General features: G+C 39.8%; 1 protein-coding gene across 6 annotated transcripts in view; it reads right to left on the bottom strand.

Moving 5' to 3' along the window:
* The window catches only part of LOC148850981 (transducin family protein / WD-40 repeat family protein), a 106,024-nt gene that overhangs the window by 6,800 nt on the left and 79,393 nt on the right, over positions 1 to 19,831 (bottom strand). For all 6 annotated transcript variants that reach the window (XM_088944222.1, XM_088944223.1, XM_088944224.1 and 3 more), the window contains 3 exons: positions 17,686 to 17,762; positions 10,184 to 10,253; positions 9,639 to 9,704 (listed from right to left, as the gene is read on the bottom strand). In XM_088944222.1, coding sequence (XP_088800348.1) covers positions 9,639 to 9,704; positions 10,184 to 10,253; positions 17,686 to 17,762 — 213 coding nt within the window. The remainder of the gene's footprint in view (positions 1 to 9,638; positions 9,705 to 10,183; positions 10,254 to 17,685; positions 17,763 to 19,831) is intronic.

Raw genomic sequence — 19,831 nt, 5'->3', positions numbered from 1 at the left:
CATGAAAAGGTGTGAGCATAATTTGGTTAAAACTGAAAAACCGAACCGAAATTTCAGTTTCAGTTCAATTGGCTCAGTTTAATTAGTTTCAGCTGTGAAAATCGGTTTTAGTATTTTTCGGTTTTCGGTTTCGGTTGTCATGGTTCACAAATCAGTTAATTGAAAAAAACGGTTTATTTTTTAAAGCTATATAACTTTTTTAATATTATTGGTAGTTTCTACATTTTAGTTTGATACCTCGATGCATGGGACCATAGTTTTCAAGGGGCCAAGGCGAGGCTAGGCGATAGGGGGCGCCTTGACGCCTAGGCGATGGATTTTTTTAAGTAAAACCATATATCCTAGGGTAGTTCCCCAGGTTCCATAACCATTTTTCCTTAATAAATATTCATAATTTTCATAAGAAAAGTATAAATTTCATGTTTAAGTCTAGAAAATCAACATTTTATGAGAAGAACAAGAACAAAGGAAAGAAAATTCAAAAACTATAGGGGCTGAACCCCTACATTTGTTATAGAAAAGAAGAAAAGGTGGAAGAAGATGTGGAAGAAGAAAATGTGTTGATTAGACAAAATTTTAAGTTCTTCCCTTGCTTATTGGTTCAGGTTTTGAAAATTTTGAGGGTTCAATCAAGGATCAAAATTTCAATACGATATGCCCCGTATCGGGTGTATTGTATTGTATCTTTGGGGTCCCAATACCTGTTTATAGGTGTTTTCGGGGACCCATTTTTTAAATGATATATATATATATATATATATATATATATTTAAAAATGAAATTGAAAACCAAAGAAATAAAAAAAAAATAGAGGGAGTATTGTTATAAGTACCGATACACCTCTGCCAATACACAGGTGTATCGATACTTTGAACCATGGGTTCAATACAACAGTTGTCTGCATTGGTTAAACCCTAACAAAATAAGAAAATAATAAAAAGAAACTAGTATATAAACACATAAAATGAATATTCTAGTTTAATAATGTCTATTTTATAATTATAATGTCAAAAAATTAAAAATATAAAAGTATTTTATAACCCAGTGCACAAAACTGCTTGGCGACTGGGCGAGGCGAGCCCCCAAGGGCACCTTGTCACCTAGGCATCGCCTTGACAACTATGCATGGGACACGAAATAATTATGGTTCTGTCCTGTCTCTTGTAGTTTGGTTGCATGTAATTAAATACTTGGTGGAAAGTGGAACTCTAGAGCTGAATAGGAAACTTAAACGTCAAGACTCAAGAAGCTTAACTAAAGAGGGAAAACTAAAAAAAGTAAAAAAAAAAACCTTTTCAGTCCTCCCTTAGTGAGCACGTCCACCTGTCTAGCCTCTGAGATCTATTCGTCTTCTTCTCATCAACGTCTTTTTCCAACTCCAAGTCTCCAATACTGTTGCCTATTGTAAACTGTAGACTTGTAGAGTGCAGAGAAAGCCAGAGAGTCAGAGGCTGGGATTGCATTCTTCCCGACCAATGTCTCTTCTCATGATCTCACTCTCACCTTTCAAACCTAGAAGTTCAAACTCAGAAGAGTGAGAGACCAGCAGCAATGCAGTGACTGCAACAAGATGCCAGAGATTGCAAGGCTGCAACCTGCAGCCCTTCTTCTTCTTCTTCTTCTTCTTCTTCTTCTTCTTCTGGTTGGGTGTGAAATTCTATTTCAGTTTTTAACCAAAATAACCGAATACAAAATTGGTTCGGTTTGATCAGTTTTAACAAAGTTCAGTTTCGGTTCGGTTTACACATGATAAATCGGTTATTAAAATTTCGGTTTTTCGATTCAGCTTTAAACCGAACAAACCGAATACTCACCCCTAAACTCATCGATGTTTTATCAGCTTGAGATCAGTAGGGGGGAAATTGAGTTTACAAATGATAGATCTTCTGCTCCATCAAATAGTGGGGAGTGTCCTTTGAAGGGGAATAGTTGGTTTCAAAAATCCAGTTAACTTATCAATCTATGATTTTCAAGCAGCAACTACAAGTCACCATATATTCAAATACAACCATCAGATTACTATAATATTATCCATAATATGGTTGTATAGTCTAGGGTGTTCAATTTTTAATTTTTATTGATAACAAAAGAAATCTTTATTAAAGATCAATAAAAAGAGGGAGAAAATATAAGAATGGCACTTATCAAGATGATAAATAAATCACCATAGGTTCTTCATCTTTTCAAGATCTTTTCATTTCCAAGTAATCAATAAACATGAGTTCATGCCTAGGCAATTTTCATCTATGAAGTTCATAATGAGATTCCTTTCCTCTGCATCAATTCCTCATCACCCCCTCAATTCCCTAGTATGTTTTAGGGTTGCAGATGTTGTTCTGTCCAAGAGGAATTCTTCTCAAGGAGTTTCTGAAAAGAGCCCAGGTGGGACTGGAGCTTCATGATCTACTGCATTCAAATACAAGGGGAGTTCTGAGACAAGCCTGGGCTGCTTCCAAAACTTCTCAACCCCAGCCAAAGCTGACTTAGAGGACCAATCTCAATGCTATGGAGACCCAAACCATGTGATTTTAATGTATCGTGATGATTAAAGTGGGCAAAAGATGGCTTTCATCAACCAAGGCTACCAAGGATCATATTCTAATAAAAATGGAATAAATAAGAAATCCCAATATGTGCTGCTTTCCTTTTTCTTGGTCTTTATTCCATTTGAGATTCACCATTGGATCTAAAAAGCTGTTTCCAAATGTTCTTGTTGGTCTTTAGAAATTGAGTAGTTCATTCTACATTCTAGTATAAGTAGGAAATGATTGGGAGGGAGAGATCCAAGTAAGCATTTATACTGTTTGTATTGTCACTCTAAATGAAAAGGGAAATATCATTTTCGTTGCCCTTGTGGCACAACCATGTCTATTTTCTTCTTTCAATTCATTTCACCTTTCTTGATTTCTTTCTAGCTGACAACACAGCATTAGCCAATGAACAAAGGTTTGTGGCGTTCAATTGATGAAAAGAACTGTAAAACTACCTACATAATCAATTATCAAGCTTCTGCTAATGGATATTAATGACACTATTGATGAAAAAAATGCCTATAGTTATATTTCCCATTAACCATCCCTCTTATATAGCATCTAGATCATTTTCTACACCTTCGATTTTTTACTTTTCCTACAATTGTCATCCCCAGAAATCCATGAAAACTCCGAGACTCAATTTCTGCCACTAATTCTGTTTCTTGCTTTCCATGTTCACAAATTTCCACAGTCCACTTTGAATGCCCATTTGAGAGGGCTTTTGCCTTGCTGTTTTTGGCTTTGCAAGTTGAGGTCTGCCTAAAAAGCCTATAAGCAATGTTGGGTGAAAAATCCAGAGAGCCCAAACTGACTATTTTTCAGCCACTTACATGGCTTTCCTTCAAAGCTTCTTTTAGAGGCTTCTTCCAATGTTTTAAAACCAAACCAGAGGCCAACCCAGTTTTTTGGTCTGGGTGACAGTTCACCAGTTCAACCATCCAGGTTGAACAGGTCAGCCCGTTAAACAACGCATGGCTTTTAGAACAGACCAACATGTCAGAAACACTGGCTTTCTTCAAAGCAGCTCATCTAAAGCAACTACAACTAGACCAAAGCTTAAGCCCTCCCAAGCAGGGCCTGATTTACTCTTTGACTTTTGTTAAAGTGAGCCGAATAGGGGTAGTTTAGTCATCTTATGTTTGTTAAGTAGTTTTCTTATGTGGCAGTCTTATTAGAGACACTCTGCCCCACACTTAAGTAAGGATAGTTTAGTCTTTGTAAAGGTCAATAGAATCTAATAAAGATTAAGGGGGTCGACTATATGGGTAGTCCATCAGATTTCGACAGACCCTTATTTTCTTTCTTCTTCTCTTCTTCCTCTTCTTCTTCCTTCTCTTCCTGGTTCGGGTAACTGTAGCAGCATTCGAAACATGATATCAGAGCCATGTTCCTGACCTACTTTAGTTGGTAAAGCACCTCAGCAGTGTTCGTGACTCTTCTTCCTTCGTTTCTGATCAGTCAATGGAGGGAACTGGTTCGCCCTAGGTCTGAAACATCACAGCTCGTCTCTCTCTGCTGCACATAATCTTCTTCATCAAGAAAAGTGACTTCAGCAGTGAATGGTTGGTTGAGACTCTCAAAGGAAGGTTTGACTATGTTGTGATGTTTGTGTTGCACAATCCTTATTGAGTGGTTGTAAGAGGGCTTACATGTGATTAGTGAGTGTTAAATTGATGCTTATGTGGTTCGTGGTGTTGTGAAATCAGCAGTAGTGTGAATAAGAACAAGGCGTGTGTACCTACTGTTGTGTTTAGGGGTTGCTATAGGTGTTGGAATATCAAATTTTGAATTACAGTAGTCAGCTTGTTGCTGAGAATTCGGGTTAGAGGCAACTGTGAAAGAGTACAATGGCAGCAATAGGAGATGGGTTTAATGATCAGAAACCTAGTGTGGTGGTTTCCCCTGACTACCTAGGTGTACAGATGACCTCAACTAAACTGAATGGGGAGAACTATGTTCCATGGGCTAAATCAGTGGAAGTTTTCCTCAAGGCAAAGAGGAAAGTAAAGCACATAAAAGATGAGAAACCACCGGCTGATTCCCCAGGGTTTGATGATTGGGAACAAGAAGATGCTCAAATCATGACTTGGCTATAGAACATTATGGAACCCAAAATTAGTGCCAACTTCAGGTTTCTTGATACGGCTAAGGATATATGGGAACATGCAAAGAAGCTGTATTCTGGACAAAATAATACAACAAGAGTATATCAACTTTATCAGGAGTACTTTGATTTGCAACAAGGAAACAAAACACTAGAAGAGTACTATGCCTACATGAAGAATATAAGGAATGAACTCAATGTCTATCATCCCCTCACTCCAGATATTAAAGTTCAGCAACAACAAAGGGAACAACTAGATGTTACAAGATTCTTGGTGAGGCTGAAATCAAAGTATGAACCAGTTAGAGCCCAAATATTAGGGAGCTCCACCCTTCCTACACTTGAGGAAGTATTCTCACGGCTTCACAGAATTTCTTTGGGACAGACAGAGAATCCCACACAGTCTGATAGATCAGCACTTGTGACAGCTAGAGGAGGTAGACACAGTACAAGAGGAGGAGGACATGTCTCCCGAGGAGGCCGTGGCAATTCCATGATTGGTCGGGGTGGTCGTGACTCAGAGGGAGGTCGTGGCAGAGGGAAGAATAACTCTGCAAGGAAGTGTACTCATTGTGGCAGGGAAGGACACACAGTGAATTTCTGTTATGACCTACATGGCCCTCTCTAATCATGCTGTAGCAGGTGAGGTTGACATCAGTGACAGTAAACAGGCAGACCGAACTCCTCCCACATCTACTTCACAGTATACCACTGCCACACTTGCCCACTCAGGTATTGCTTGCATGTCATCTAAAACCTCTCCCTGGATTATTGACTCTGGAGCCTCAGATCATATGACCGGGACTCCAGGTGTGTTCTCTTCTCTTTCTGAAACCTCCACATCACAAACTGTTACACTTGCCAATGAGTCCTCATCTCCCATCTGTGGTGTTGGTAATGTTGACATGGCTTTTGTGCCCTTATCATCTATTTTATATGTACCTAAGTTTCCATTCAATCTTATGTCTGTTAGTAAGATAATCAAAGCTCTTAACTGTTTTGTTACCTTCTTTCCTTCCACTTGTGTTTTTCAGGATCTCAAGACGGGGAAGAAGATTGGTGGGGGGCATGAAGCTGGTGGATTGTATTATCTTGACGGTGGTGGATCTTCAATTGCTCTTCAGACTTCACTTACTCTAGAATGGCATTGCCGACTAGGACATCCATCTCTCAAGGCTCTCAAGATATTGGTTCCGTCATTGAGTCATTTGTCAGTTTTGTAACGTGAGTCATGTCAGTTTGGGAAACATTGTCGTGTGTCCTTCAATCCAAGAGTTGAGAGTCGTATGTTGAGTCATTTTTCTTTGGTTCATTCAGATGTTTGGGGTCCAATCAAAATAGAGTCATATAATGGGTACAAGTATTTTGTCTCCTTTATTGATGATTGTTCAAGAATGACATGGATTTACTTAATGAAAGAAATAAGTGAATTATTTTCCATTTTTCAAAAATTCCATGCTGAAATACGCACACAATTTGGTGTTCCAATCAAAGTTCTCCGTTCAGATAATGGTCGTGAATACTTTCTTACTTCATTTCAACAGTATTTAGAATAGCATGGCATTATTCATCAGACCTCATGTGCATTCACCCCTCAACAAAATGGGGTAGCTGAACGGAAGAACCATCACCTTCTTGAAACTGCTCGGTCTATTCTTCACCACATGAATGTTCCTAAAAGGTTTTGGAGTGATGCTGTACTCACTGCATGTTTCCTCATTAATCGGATGCCCTCTTTCATTCTTCATGGTCGGTCCCCCTTCTCTATCTTGTTTCCCACTTTATCTCCATTTCCATTAAATCCTCGTGTCTTTGGTTGTGTGTGCTTTGTCCACAATCTGAGTCCTGGAATGGACAAGCTAGATGCACGCTCAATTAAATGTGTCTTCCTTGGCTACTCTCGGACTCAAAAAAGGGTACAAGTGTTATAATCCCATTACCCGAAAGTGCTATGTCTGCCCTGATGTCACCTTTTTTGAGTCTGTACCCTTCTTCTCAAGTCCTGAAGCACCTTTGTCTCCACCCTTACTTCCTCTTCCTCTTCCTCTTCCTATCAGTGATCCAATTCCAAATGCTGTCGTTGGAGTAGACTCATCACCTTATTCAGTGCAGATCACCACCGAATGACCACCGATCCGACAAGTGTATACACGTCGAACGACACTAGCCCCTCCTCTAGCTTCTACCTCATCTGCGGATCCTCTCATGGCTCCTATTGCTGAACCTTCAGACCTTGACCTACTCAATGCCTTACGGAAAGGTAAACGTAGTTCTACCCTCCAACCCATTTCCAAATTTGTTTCATTATCTCGTCTTTCTACCTCACATCGCCAGTTTGTTTCACTTTTGTCCTCTATTTCCATACCTAACAATGTTCAATAAGCTCTTAGTTCACCTGGATGGCGGCGGGCAATGGAGGAGGAACTTTTTGCTCTTCAACATACTCAAACATGGGAACTTACTACTCTCCCACTTGGTAAACATGTTGTGGGCTGTAAATGGGTGTATACTGTGAAATACTTTCTAGATAGTAGTGTGGAGTGTCTGAAGGCCAGACATGTTGCTAAAGGTTACTCACAGTTGTATGGAGTGGACTACATGGAGACATTCTCTCCGGTGGCAAAGATTGGTTCTGTTCGTGTACTAATTTCCCTGGCAGTAATGTATGATTGGCCTCTGTTCCAGCTTGACATAAAAAATGCCTTCCTCCATGGTGATCTGGTGGAGGAGGTATATATGGAGCAACCACCTGGGTTTGTTGCTCAGGGGGAGGATGGTAAGGTGTGCAGACTGAAGAAGGCAATTTATGGGTTGAGGCAATCACCACGTGCTTGGTTCGGGAAGTTCAGCGAAGTGGTGAAGAGTTTTGGAATGAAGCAATGCCAGGTTGATCACTCAGTGTTTAGCTATGACTCAGAAGCTGGGAAGATCTTATTAGTGGTCTATGTCGATGATATTGTCATTACTGGCAGTGATAAATTGGGGATTGGCAAACTAAAGGTATTTCTGCAAAATCATTTTCAAACAAAAGACCTTGGAACATTAAAGTATTTCTTGGGAATAGAAGTTGCCAGGTCAAAACAAGGTGTAAATCTGTGCCAAAGGAAATATGTTCTTGATCTACTAGAAGAAACAGGATTGTTAGGTGCAAAACCAACTGAGACCCCTATGAAACCAAATGTTAAGTTGAGCAGTGATATAGGAGAAGTATTTGAAGATCCTAGAAGGTATAGACTAGTGGGAAAGCTGAACTATCTGACTATCACGAGACCCGACTCCTTTGCAGTCAATGTGGTGAGCCAATTCATGCAGAACCCTCGTATACCTCACTGGGATGCAGTTCTTAGAATTGTAAGGTATCTGAAAGGAGCTCCAGGCCGTAGGCTATTGTATAAACCTGGAGGAAAACTTGAAGTAGTTGGGTATACAAATGCAGACTGGGCAGGCTCAGTGAATGACAGAAGATATACTACAGGCTATTGCACATTTCTTGGAGGAAATCTTTGGACATGGAAGAGTAAAAAGCAAACGGTTGTGGCCATAAGCAATGTTGAAGCCGAGTATAGGGCCATGGCTCACACTACCTGTGAATTAGTGTGGTTGAGGAATCTCCTATAAGAAATTGGGTTTCACATGGATAAACCTATGAGATTGTACTGTGACAATCAAGCTGTGAGGGAGAAGGTTGGTTGCCACTTTGTGAGGGAGAAGGTTCTTGCTGGAGAGATAAATACAGAACATGTGGGCTCGAATGATCAGTGGGCAGATTTGTTTACAAAAACTCTAAGCTCAAGGAAAGTGAACTATCTATGTAACAAGCTGGGATTATATGACATATATTCTCCAGCTTGAGGGGGAGTGTTAAAGTGAGCCGAATAGGGGTAATTTAGTCATCTTATGTTTGTTAAGTAGTTTGCTTATGTGGCAGTCTTATTAGAGACACTCTGCCCCACACTTTAAGGGTAGTTTAGTCTTTGTAAAGGTCATTAGAATCTAATAAAGATTAAGGGGGTCGACTGTATGGGTACTCCATCAGATTTCGACAGACCCTTATTTTTTTTCTTCTTCTTCTCTTCTTCCTCTTCTTCTTCCTTCTCTTCCTGGTTCGGGTTACTGTAGCAGCATTCGAAACAAGTTTTGATAGCTTCAGCTTTCAATGGAAAAACTGACGTTCTGAACCATCTTCAACTGTAAAAGAACCCCAACATTGTTGGACTAAACCTTAGCATAATAATAAACCACTCAATCCAAAAGAGGCCATCTTGTGTGGTCAATCTCTCTGAAAAACAGGACAGCGATCAGGAATAGCATTCAATATTTTGCAATGAAAGATTTTTTTTCTGGTAAAACCAATGAAAGATCATTTCTCATCTCGCCATATCACCTCTCAATGTAGGTTGTTTTGGAGTTCTACTAGTACTAGAGGTTTTGACCAATGATTTAGCAGGATGATCTGAACAAACCATAAAAGGTCATCATGGCAAGGAACATCCTTAGCGACGCAAGTTAACAAAGCAAATTTTATCTAAGCTTTTGTAATTTTCTTAATGGATTTTCTGTTTTAGAAATTTGAAATAGATATGATAAACATAGGAAATATACAAATTTTATTTTCTATAAAATTTGACTTGTATTAGAACAATTGTCAAGGATGGAAAAGGGAAAATAAATTAGTGAACATTTAATTTTTTTCTCAGGTCAGTATTGAGTAGTTGATCTGTGCAAAGCATAAGATGTTAAATTAACATCTGTAACTAATTGGAGAGATCAAATTATTCATTTCCCCTACTGGTCCTGATCTTATTGGGGGTTTGAGTTCCCAAGGTATGATCACATTGATTTATTTTTTCTGTAATACCAGTACAAGGCATCTTCTGCCCTTTGTGAACATTCCTTTCAAAAAAAGTCCATATGAAGCAATGAAACTGTGCATATATCAGCATCCATCAAATTAACAGCAACAAATAAAGGAGTGCATAAATTAAATTCTCAATGTGTACCAGTGATCCAATGGCAACAAGAGCCCGGAATTTTGAGTCAGCATCTTGATTTCCATCTTCTCCAATCTGTGAAACAGAGAGAGAAATATCATTTGTGATGAAGCATGCCATTCCCATTTTAAAAAATGTCTAATTAACATCAAACACGATGTGGCTAGAAGATACCCCAAAAGAGAAAAAAAGGAAGAGAAAAGAAAGAACCAAATATTGTTGAGAAGGAAAACAAAAAAAAAAAAAAGAAAAGAAAATCATCTAGAAAACGAGTAGCGATAAGGGAGAGCAAATAAGATTCCTTACTTAATGAACATACTTCAAGAGCAAACAATATTGTTGATAAGGAAAACACACCATTCTCATTTTAGAAAATGTCTAATTAACACCAAACATAATGTGGCTAGAAAATACTCCAAATAGGAAAAAGGAAGAGAATAGAAAGAACCAAATATTGTTGAGAAAAAAAAAAACAAAAGAAAGAAAAGAAAAACATCTAGAAAATGAGTAATGATAAGTGAGAGAAAATAAAATTCCTTATCTAAGGAACATACTTCAAGGGCAGCTGATAGAACTTGAGATTGGCCTTCTTGATCCTTTCTTTCAATCAATAGGACAGCATAACTGCAAAAATAGCAAATGATTCCTTAGGGCACAGAATTTGCAAGGTGACCACAAAAAGAGTCGGCCCTAATGTGTATGCATCAAACTATTAGAGAGATTTTCTGTCAAGCTAGAGTACAAAAATGTGAAATACGTGCTGTATCTATTAAACGAACTTATATTTGGTACCATATGTACTGAGTACCAACTAAAAATGTGCACTTTAATTCCTTAGTTTGTTCATATAAACTTTTTAACAAAACATTGCTCTTCATGTTTTAGCCATGAAAAAGGAAAAGAAACCATGGATTAAAACAAGACAAAGTAGAAAAAGATGTTTAAGAATGTACATAGAAGACCAACCACTACACCAGCAAGAAGTGAATGCAAGTGTAAGGATCTAAAGGGGTGGCAGAACAAAAAAGAAAATGGTTGCAATAACAAGATATGATTTGAGAGCAAACAGTTTCACAAGGGATACAACTCTCTTGATAGAGTGAAATGGGAAAACAGGATTCTTGTAAAAAACCCCTATTTATTTGGATGAGTCTTTGTTTGAGTACTTTGCTTTGAAAAAATATTAATTAGTTAATAAAGTCAAAATAACTTAAAGGATCTCATATAGAGTTTTGGTTTCTAGAGAAGTTGAAACTGTAATCACATCATTTTCTTGTAGTCTATTTTTTTTTTTTTGAAGAAAAAGTTAACTTTATTCGAAGAAAAGAAAGGTACATGAGGAGATGTACACAGCAATTAAGCACTCAGAAAGTTACATAGGCATAAAACTATCACTAAAAAGGGAATCCCTGTGAGCGCCAGATTTAGCTAGACTGTCGGCTTTAGAATTTAGCTCCCTCGGAATCCAGACTACATGAGCATTTAGAGAAGAGAGGATGTCTCTCGTTTCAGCCAGGTAATGGGCTAAAGCCCAAGGCCCACTGTCAGGGTTAGAAAGCCAGTTAATGGTGTTGGCTGAATCTCCTTTAATGGTAAGGTTTAGTAAGCCCATGTCTTTCGCAATCCTGATGCCAGTTAGAGCTGCCATGACTTCGGCCTTTGTTGAGGAGGCTATCCCAATCGGCCCACTAAAAGCCCATCTGATATTGCCATTTCTGTTTTGAATTACCCCTCCAATACCCGCAGCACCTGGGTTTCCAAAAGCACTCCTGTCAAAGTACAAGATCGTCTCCCTTTCCACTTCAGATCTGAAACTGCGGGAAGTGATGAGCTGTTTATGATTAGAGTGAAGAAAATTTATGGTGTTTCTTTGAAAGCCATCAAAAGTAACTACTATGAAGTAAATTGAGTTGGAGGTCCACAAGAAACATCTATGACAGATTATAGAAATCAGCTCCTCAAAGTTTTTTGTTCTGTTGGTAAACACCCGGTTGTTTCTCTCTTCCCAAATGCTCCAGAAGATAGCATGAGCAGCAGACAGCCATAAAGTTTTTCCTCTTTTGCTTAAACCTCTTCCGGACCATTGCCCTAAGCAATCAACCACATTTTTTGGGATTACCCGGCTGTATTCAAAGAGTGATAGAAAGAAATTCCAAAATTTTCTAGTTTTCTCACAGTGCATCAGGATGTGGTTGACAGATTCCCCAGCTTTAAGGCAGAAACAGCGCACATGGGGAGATAGATAATACTTCCATGGTTCTTTTTCTGAAGGAGGTCGTAAGTATTGATTTTCTTTAAGCTGGCTTCCCACACAAAAAAGCATACCCTGGAAGGGAAATGAGCACACCAAATTCTCTTGTAGGGGTACTGATCAGTAGCTTGATCTTCCCTAACTAAAGCCTTGAAGCAAGACTTGGTTGAAAACTTACCTGATGGGTGAAGGGTCCAAACACGGAGATCTGGGGAAATTTGGGACGGGTATACCTCTCTCAGGGTATGCAAGAAGCTAGTGATTTCACTAAGTTCCAGGTCCCTAACCTGAAATTTAGATTCCAATTGAAGTAAGGGGGAGGGGGGTAAAACCTGGGATATGGGAAGCTTCTTGGTTTATGGTAAGGCTGAATAGACGAGGGAAGGAGTTGGGTAAGGTAGAATTACCCCACCATATATCAGTCCAAAACTTAATTCAATCGCCCTTTCCCACCTTATATCTGATAAAGGATATGAAAAAAGTGTAGTTTGAGATTATACCTTTCCAAGGGTGGGTGTCTTTGACCCAATTCAAGTGGAGCTTGCTATCCCAACCGTTAGCGTGCTTTCCGTATTTGCTAGTAATTACAGCAGTCCAAAGCGCATTTGGTTCAAGAGGGAATCACCACAACCATTTACTGAGAAGAGCTGAGTTTCTTTCTTTCAAGTGGCCTACTCCCAATCCACCTCCCTCCTTTGGTTTGCTAACCTGAAACCACTTCACAAGGTGAGAGCCCCTTTCCCCGCCTCCTTTCCAAATGAAATTTCTCTGAAGTTTTTCTACCTGAACTGCTATCTTGTTGGGCATGCGGAAGATAGAGAGGTAGTAGGTGGGAAGGTTTGCCAATGCTGCTCTAACTAGAGTGATCCTCCCCCCTTTTGACAAGTAGTTCCTTTTCCATGTGGCTAACTTCTCACATTTTTCTAGAATTGGTTCCCAAAAGTTTTGATTTCTCGGGTTTCCTCCAAGGGGCATCCCCAGATAGAGGAAGGGGAGGTTTTCCGCCTTACATCCCAAGATCTCTGTGGAAGTGTCCAAGTAGTGAGCACCAGCTAGATTTAGGCCAGCAATACTGCTCTTTGCGAAGTTTACTTGCAGTCCAGAAATCCATTCAAAACAGGTGATGACCCATTTCAGATTTGATACAAATTCTTCATCAGCTTCTAGGAAAAGGATGGTATCATCGGCAAACTGGAGATGAGATATCTGGGTGGCTTCCCATCCGACTTCAAAACCTCTCAAAAGACCAAGAGAGATAGCCTTATTCACCAGTTAGCTAAAGATTTCTGTGACTAGAGTAAAGAGCAATGGGGAGAGGGGGCAGCCTTGTCTTAATCCTCTGCTTGCATTAAAATATCCTTTTGGTTGCCCGTTTATTAGAACTGAGAGCCAAGTGGAGCTTATACATCCCTCAACCCACTGGACCCACTTGTTTCCAAATCCCATTAATCTCATTATTTCTGTGAGACACTCCCAGTCTACTTTGTCGTATGCTTTTTCCAAACCGAGTTTCACAATCACCCTTGGTTTGCCATTCATCTTCCTCTCTTCAACGAATTCGTTTTCTATTAGGATGCTGTCAATGATTTGTTGCCCTTTGACAAATGCAAACTGATTTGGGGAAATGATTCCCCCTAGGACTTTTTTTAGTCTTTCGGCTAGAACCTTTGCTAAAATTTTGTATACTCTCCCAGTCAAGCTGATAGGTCTGAAATCTTTTGCTTCTAAAGTACCCTTTCTCTTGGGAATCAAGCATATGAAATTAGAATTGTTTCCTTTGTTGACAATGGCTGAATGATAGAAATCATTAAACACCTGCATCAAATCTGAACTAATTATGCTCCAACAAATCTGATAAAATAGAATTGGGAAACCATCAGGGCCCGGGGCTCTATCTCCATCCATGCTAAAGACAGCATCCTTCACTTCTTGATCTTGAAACTCTCTTTCTAACCACAGACTATTCTCCTCCGACAGTTTAAACCCTTCCCAAAAGCTTATGGAGAGTTTTCTGTTTTCTTTCTTTGAGTAAAGATCTTTAAAGAAGTATAAGAAAGCTTCAGAAATTTCCTCAGGGTCCTCCACTTCTCGTTGCCCAATTTTTAATTTTGTTATAAGATTTCTTTTCCGCCTCCCAGATGCATATATGTGGAAGAACCTGGAGTTATTGTCCCCCTCCTTTAACCATCTGACCCTAGATCGCTGTCTCCAGTAAACTTCTCTTCTTACTACGTGCTCCCATTCTTTTCTTAGCTCAAATCTTCTCCTTCTTTCGTTCTCATTTAGGTGCCTACTCTGCTCCTTTTGGTCTAAATCAGCCAATTCGGATAAGATTGTTGATTTCTCTTCCTTGAAGGCTTTAAATTCCTCTTTGGCCCATCCTTTTAGCTTCCTTTTTACATATTTAAATTTTTCCAGAAATCTGTACCCTGGCCAACCTTCTGTCTTGCATTCCTCCCACCATGAGGCAACCTTTTTGCAGAAATCTTTGTGATCCATCCAGAATTTTTCCAGCCTAAAAGGGGTTTTTCCTCTGATTACCAAATCTGTACTTAAGGTGATAGGCCAGTGGTCCGAAGTACATCGGGAGCGGATCTCCTGAAAGGTTAGGGGGTAATGGGCTTCCCAATCTGAAGTAATTAAGAATCTGTCAAGCCTACAACTTATGGCATTCTCCTGCATGTTCCACCAGGTAAAGTTACCATTCCTTAGGGGGAGATCATGCAGCCTGTGTCTGGATATGAAGTTGGAGAACTCTCTCATGCTTCTATTTACCCTCTTCCCATTCGAATGTTCTTGACTGAATCTCGTGACATTGAAGTCTCCTCCCACAACCCATGGAATCTCATCATGTTCATGCAGTGAGTCCAGCTCTTCCCAAAATCTACTCCTATTTGATGGATCATTAGGGCCATAAACTGCTGTTAGGATCCAGGTAAAATCATCTGACTTGTTTGTGAAAAGCAGTGAAAGAGAGAATTCACCTCTATCAACCTCCACTCCTGAAACCACATCTTCTCTCCACATGACAAGGATTCCTCCTGAAGTGCCTATGGCTGGGAGTGTAGCTCATTTTCTGCCTCTTAAACCCCAGATTGCTCTGATTAACTTTCTGTCCACCTCTTCCTTTTTGGTTTCTTGTATCAGAATAATGTCAGGATTCTCTCTTCGGAAAGTATCTTTTACTAAGCTTCCCTTTATTTCTCCACCCAACCCCCTTACATTCCAGCTCAGGACTTTCATCTTAACCTCTGATGATCTTACCCTTACCTTTTCTTCTACTCCCTTCTCCTGCATATTCCGAATTTTGATCAGCTATACCCCATTGTAGCCTCTTTAATTCCCTATTCGGTCCCTTTTTCAGAATTTTCTTTGTTCCTGATGTCACCTGGTCAACTCCCTTATCTCTTGTACTGTTCCATTCTCTACCAGAAACCTTTCCGGAATCACATTGCTGGAGGCCTAATTTTTTTTGGCCATTTCCTGGGTATCCATTTCAGATTCTGTCCTGTAAGTGCTCAGGTCTTCATCCGGCTCAGATTCATCTCCGAAGGAGCTTGGGGTCAAGATCTGCGACGGAGTTGGGGGTCAGTAGATTCTCTTTCTGCGATCGTTTGGACTTGGGGGAGTTGCAGGGATGATTTCTTCGCTGAAAGTTGGTGTCAATGGGGTGGGGCGGCTTCGCTTGGGGTGGCCTTCGCCCTGGTCTGGAGGTGAGTGACAGCCCGCTGGTTTGGCGGGTTTCCTAACCGGGTCGGGTTTGGGTATCCAGTGGCGGCATTTGGGTCTGAAGCAAATAGCTCTGGTGCAGGCTTTGAGACAAGAGCCACGGATTTGCTTGGCAGGGGAAGATTTTGCTTCTTCCTTGCTTTACACGCCTCTGCCACAGTCGCCACCTTTTCTTTGTCCTTAACAAGAAAGTTTCCTGCTCTGTTCAGAGGCTCGACTGCGGCAACAAGGGATTCCCAAGTTCGTGAGTTGGCGCTCCGAGTTAACTCGGTGGATGGAGAAGGTGGTTTTGTTTTCTTCTCTACTTCGGTCATGGCGAAGAACCAGACATTTCTATCAATGATAGGTATAGAATGGGGGATGGAGTGAACTCCGCGGTCTTTCACCTTCAGACAGGCAAAGCTCAGCTCCGACCAGTCCTTGGTTTTGGGGCCAATCTCTTCTAGCCCTCCACATAAGCTTCCTATCAAAGAAAACACCTCATCTGACCATAAATGAAACGGGAGGCCATGAACACGATCCAACCATCAAAACTTAACCCAGAAGGAATTGCATTAATAGTCGGCCACCACCAATCGATCTTCACCCACCTACCATAGACGAGAATCTTCTCCAACCTTACCCAAGCAGAGACTAGATCTTCAGACGAGGCAAACCCCACAGCTCTGTTTTGGGAGAAAGGGTGGAGACGTACAAGTTCTGGGGAGTGAAGATTTGCTGAAACTCCAAACTCCACTTCGTTCCAAGATAGGTCGTCAGTTTTGGAACACACAAAAGCGTTTTTCCATTTGCTGAAGGGTCTCGATTAATTGGCTATGGAGATGTGGGCGAGCCGCCAAACTTAACGATTATGCTCGTAGCCAATATGGGTGGGAAATCCCCTTGTAGGGGAGCTTCAGAGGTTGACAAAACAGAACTCGGGAGAAGAGAATTTAGTACTTCAGCGGAAGATTTCCAACCTGTTTTCCTTGCTTCTTCGGGGATGCAAATGAATCTGAGCTTCTGAGCAAGCTCCCAACAGCCTAAGCGGATGAACCTACCCCATCTAATTTCATTTATTTGAATGACCAGCATCTTCCCTCTACAGGCGTGTTTTTGTTCTTTTATCGCAATCTTTTGATCTTTGATTGCCTCTTGAAGGAAACCTCCTAGCCATTTTGCCTCTTCTACTGACAGTGAGATTTTCGACCAAGCACCTCTACCTCTCTCAGTCAAGGCCAGAACACCATCGTGATTGTGGAGTGTTGAGTCAAATTCAAAGGTTTTTTATCCTATTGCTACTAACCGTCGCATGATTCTTAGATTTTTCTTCCTCTTTCAATCCTTGTCCTGAGAGGGATCATTCTTTTCTTTTTCCCCAAAACTTCTTGTATTCCTCTCCTTGTTTTCTGAGTTTGATAAGCGGAAGAAGATTGAGTGTTGTATTGTTTTAGATCTCAGAAGTTGTCAATTTGACTTGTTTTGGTGTCAATAGATAGGTTTTCTAGTAACCTATCTAATGAGACCAAGATCTTCTGAATCTTATCTGTTTTGGAAAAGTTATGGTCATTTTTCCGGATAAGGTGTCAACTGATGACAAGAATTGAATCTTCCTAGTTTCCACTATCTTGCTTATACTTCCATATAGCTTATTTGGTCATTACTTGAAGACCTCCATGGGTTACATGTGGGACTATCATAACTATAAAGTAAACAGGAGCTGTTTCTGGTTAGCTTTTTAGTTGGATTTGGAGTTTGTAAAGGGTGATCCTACTTCTTAGTGGATTTTATTACAGGTTGCCTCCTTTGGTCATCAATACTACCGAAGTCCCCTTCAGGCCCCTTGTTCAAACAGAAGTGGTCTGATCAAACTACTCCCCTGCAAACATTTGCAGACCCCTCCAACTTTCCATCTTCAACCAGTATATAAAGAACGAATAGTTGCTTTAACAATATCTGTTATGTGTGTTAGCTTATACTCATCAACTAAATGTGGCATAATTTGAATGCTAACAAGTAGTGTCTTTCCCTTTTTAAGATAATAAATATGCAATGGAAAAATAAATATAAGGGAACCAAAATACAAACTGGACTTACTTGAGTAGCAATGTGGAATAAGACAATTGCACATTCTTGTTGGTAGATGAACAACAACTTGACAGGGCATCAAGAATCTGCAAACTCACTAAACATGAAGAACATTACTAATCCTCTCCTGCCATACCAAGGGTTTTACACACTCAATTTTCCTTGAGAAAAATATGCAAAACATGACCTTTTGAAAACAAGAAAAGCACCATGCACTATTACTCAATATAGAATATATGTTTCAGAAAAAGAAGTGCATGCATCATTTTTTTTATAGATGCATGCACCATATTCATCATACCACTAATATGCCATAAGTTTTTGAAATATGTCTACGATTCAGTGCAAGAGCATAGAGAAGGAGCTCACAGATTGTAGTAAAATTATAAGAATCCCCTTTCTCAATTGCATCAACATCAAGTACAGGGAAGAAATTTTGTTCAGTATTTCTGATTTTTTGCCACAATTCAGTCAAGTAAATCATCAAAATCAGAGGACTTAAGCTTATCAAAACCATCAATAATTCCTTAAGTAAAACGTGGAACATGGGTCAATCTAAAAAGATATCCTCCCTTCTGAGTCCTTGGGACTAGCACCGGATCCTCTCATCCAAATCCAAAAATATCTTTCCCACATTTTCTTTTTTTTTTGAGAAAAGGTAAAGTATTTCATTAAAAAGGGAAGAAAGTACAGGGAGCCTGCACAGCAAGACACTTAGCAGGAAAACTAAAAAGAAAACTTTATACATCCCAAGGGCTTCTATTCAGCTAGATACAAAAATTCTGTAGCTGACAAAGGTAGTCCCTTCATCAGAGCAAAGTATGTTGTAGAAAGTTATCCCAACAAGGATTCATATAATAGGTCTTACATCTATCAAGGCATCATTAAAGCTCTAATACTTGAGCTCCATTATTATTCTACTGTGGGAATCATAACTCGTATTAGACCAAGCAGTTTTGGTCCTTTTTCCTTTATTTCCTCCTCAAATAGAAAAATTGGTTCTCATATTTGGTTTCAAGTTTCAACATGTAGATCCTTTTGACTCCTTAAACCCCCAATTTACCACAATGCACTCAAGCCTCAACAAGAGAAGTTCAGTAACACCATGAGATATGGTTTGATATTTAGCTCCAGCACTTTGGCTTCACCACGATTGATTCTTATTAAGTTACCAATTCCCTCCAGAATATGCACAGTATTCTGAGGTAGGCCTACAACCATTAAAGAAACCTGCACACTCTAGCATCTCTAAATGCTTCAGCCACAATTAGCATATAAAAACCCCTTTCAAGGCAATGACTTCATATGGAAGAATTCTACAGATTATGGTGGAAAGTTCTAGGTGTAAGCATCAACTGAAAAGGCAATATTGCATACTAGACTGAGAAACATCACTCCACTTTCCTCACTCAAGCACTAATTCATCCCTACCCAATGTAATGGTACTTGTATTAGACAACTCATAAGTATTGGAATTTTAATTTGTGGTTATCGTTCCAACTAGCAGATGTTCATATGTAAAAATAACACATCAAAGCATGTTTCCTTACCAGCTAAACCAAACAAAAACTATAAAACTGTAATAGCAATCTCCCCCTCCAGTGCAGGGCGAATTTTCAGGGATGCAAGAGGAGATTTTAGTAGCATATTTGGGCCTATCTGTTCAGAGGACTCAAAGCTAAGATGAGATCCATACTACAGGTCTACAACTGTTGGTTACCATAGGTTTAGCACGTGTGGATGTGAAGGGAGATTCACAGGTAGTTATTTAATGGTTTAGGGATGCTGTTGAGGGACCTTGGTTTTTCCATAACTATATAGTGAGGCCTGAGCTCTGATTTGCAACATGAACACATCATCCAGATGGATCCAGATATCCACAACTCTTTGGCTGACAGACTTGCATAAAGTGGGATAAGAAAATCAGGGTTGTATTGAGGGAGTACTCTTCCAGATTAGATAGTCTAACCATACTCATGAAGATTATGCATATACATAGTGTTATCTTTGACCCTAGAGGATTTATAGGTCTAGCACAATTGAGAGTAGGCTTGATAATGTGCACTCTGTTATCTTTTTACTAAGCACTCTTTGATCTGGTAACTAAAAGGAAACAAAACAACAGACTGGGTCAACTATCACTTGGCCAAAAATA

Source organism: Nelumbo lutea, chromosome 5 (assembly GCF_056320005.1).
Source record: "Nelumbo lutea isolate HS-2025 chromosome 5, American lotus-T2T, whole genome shotgun sequence".
Classification (NCBI taxonomy): Eukaryota; Viridiplantae; Streptophyta; class Magnoliopsida; order Proteales; family Nelumbonaceae; genus Nelumbo; species Nelumbo lutea.
This window is presented reverse-complemented; position numbering and strand designations above follow the sequence as displayed.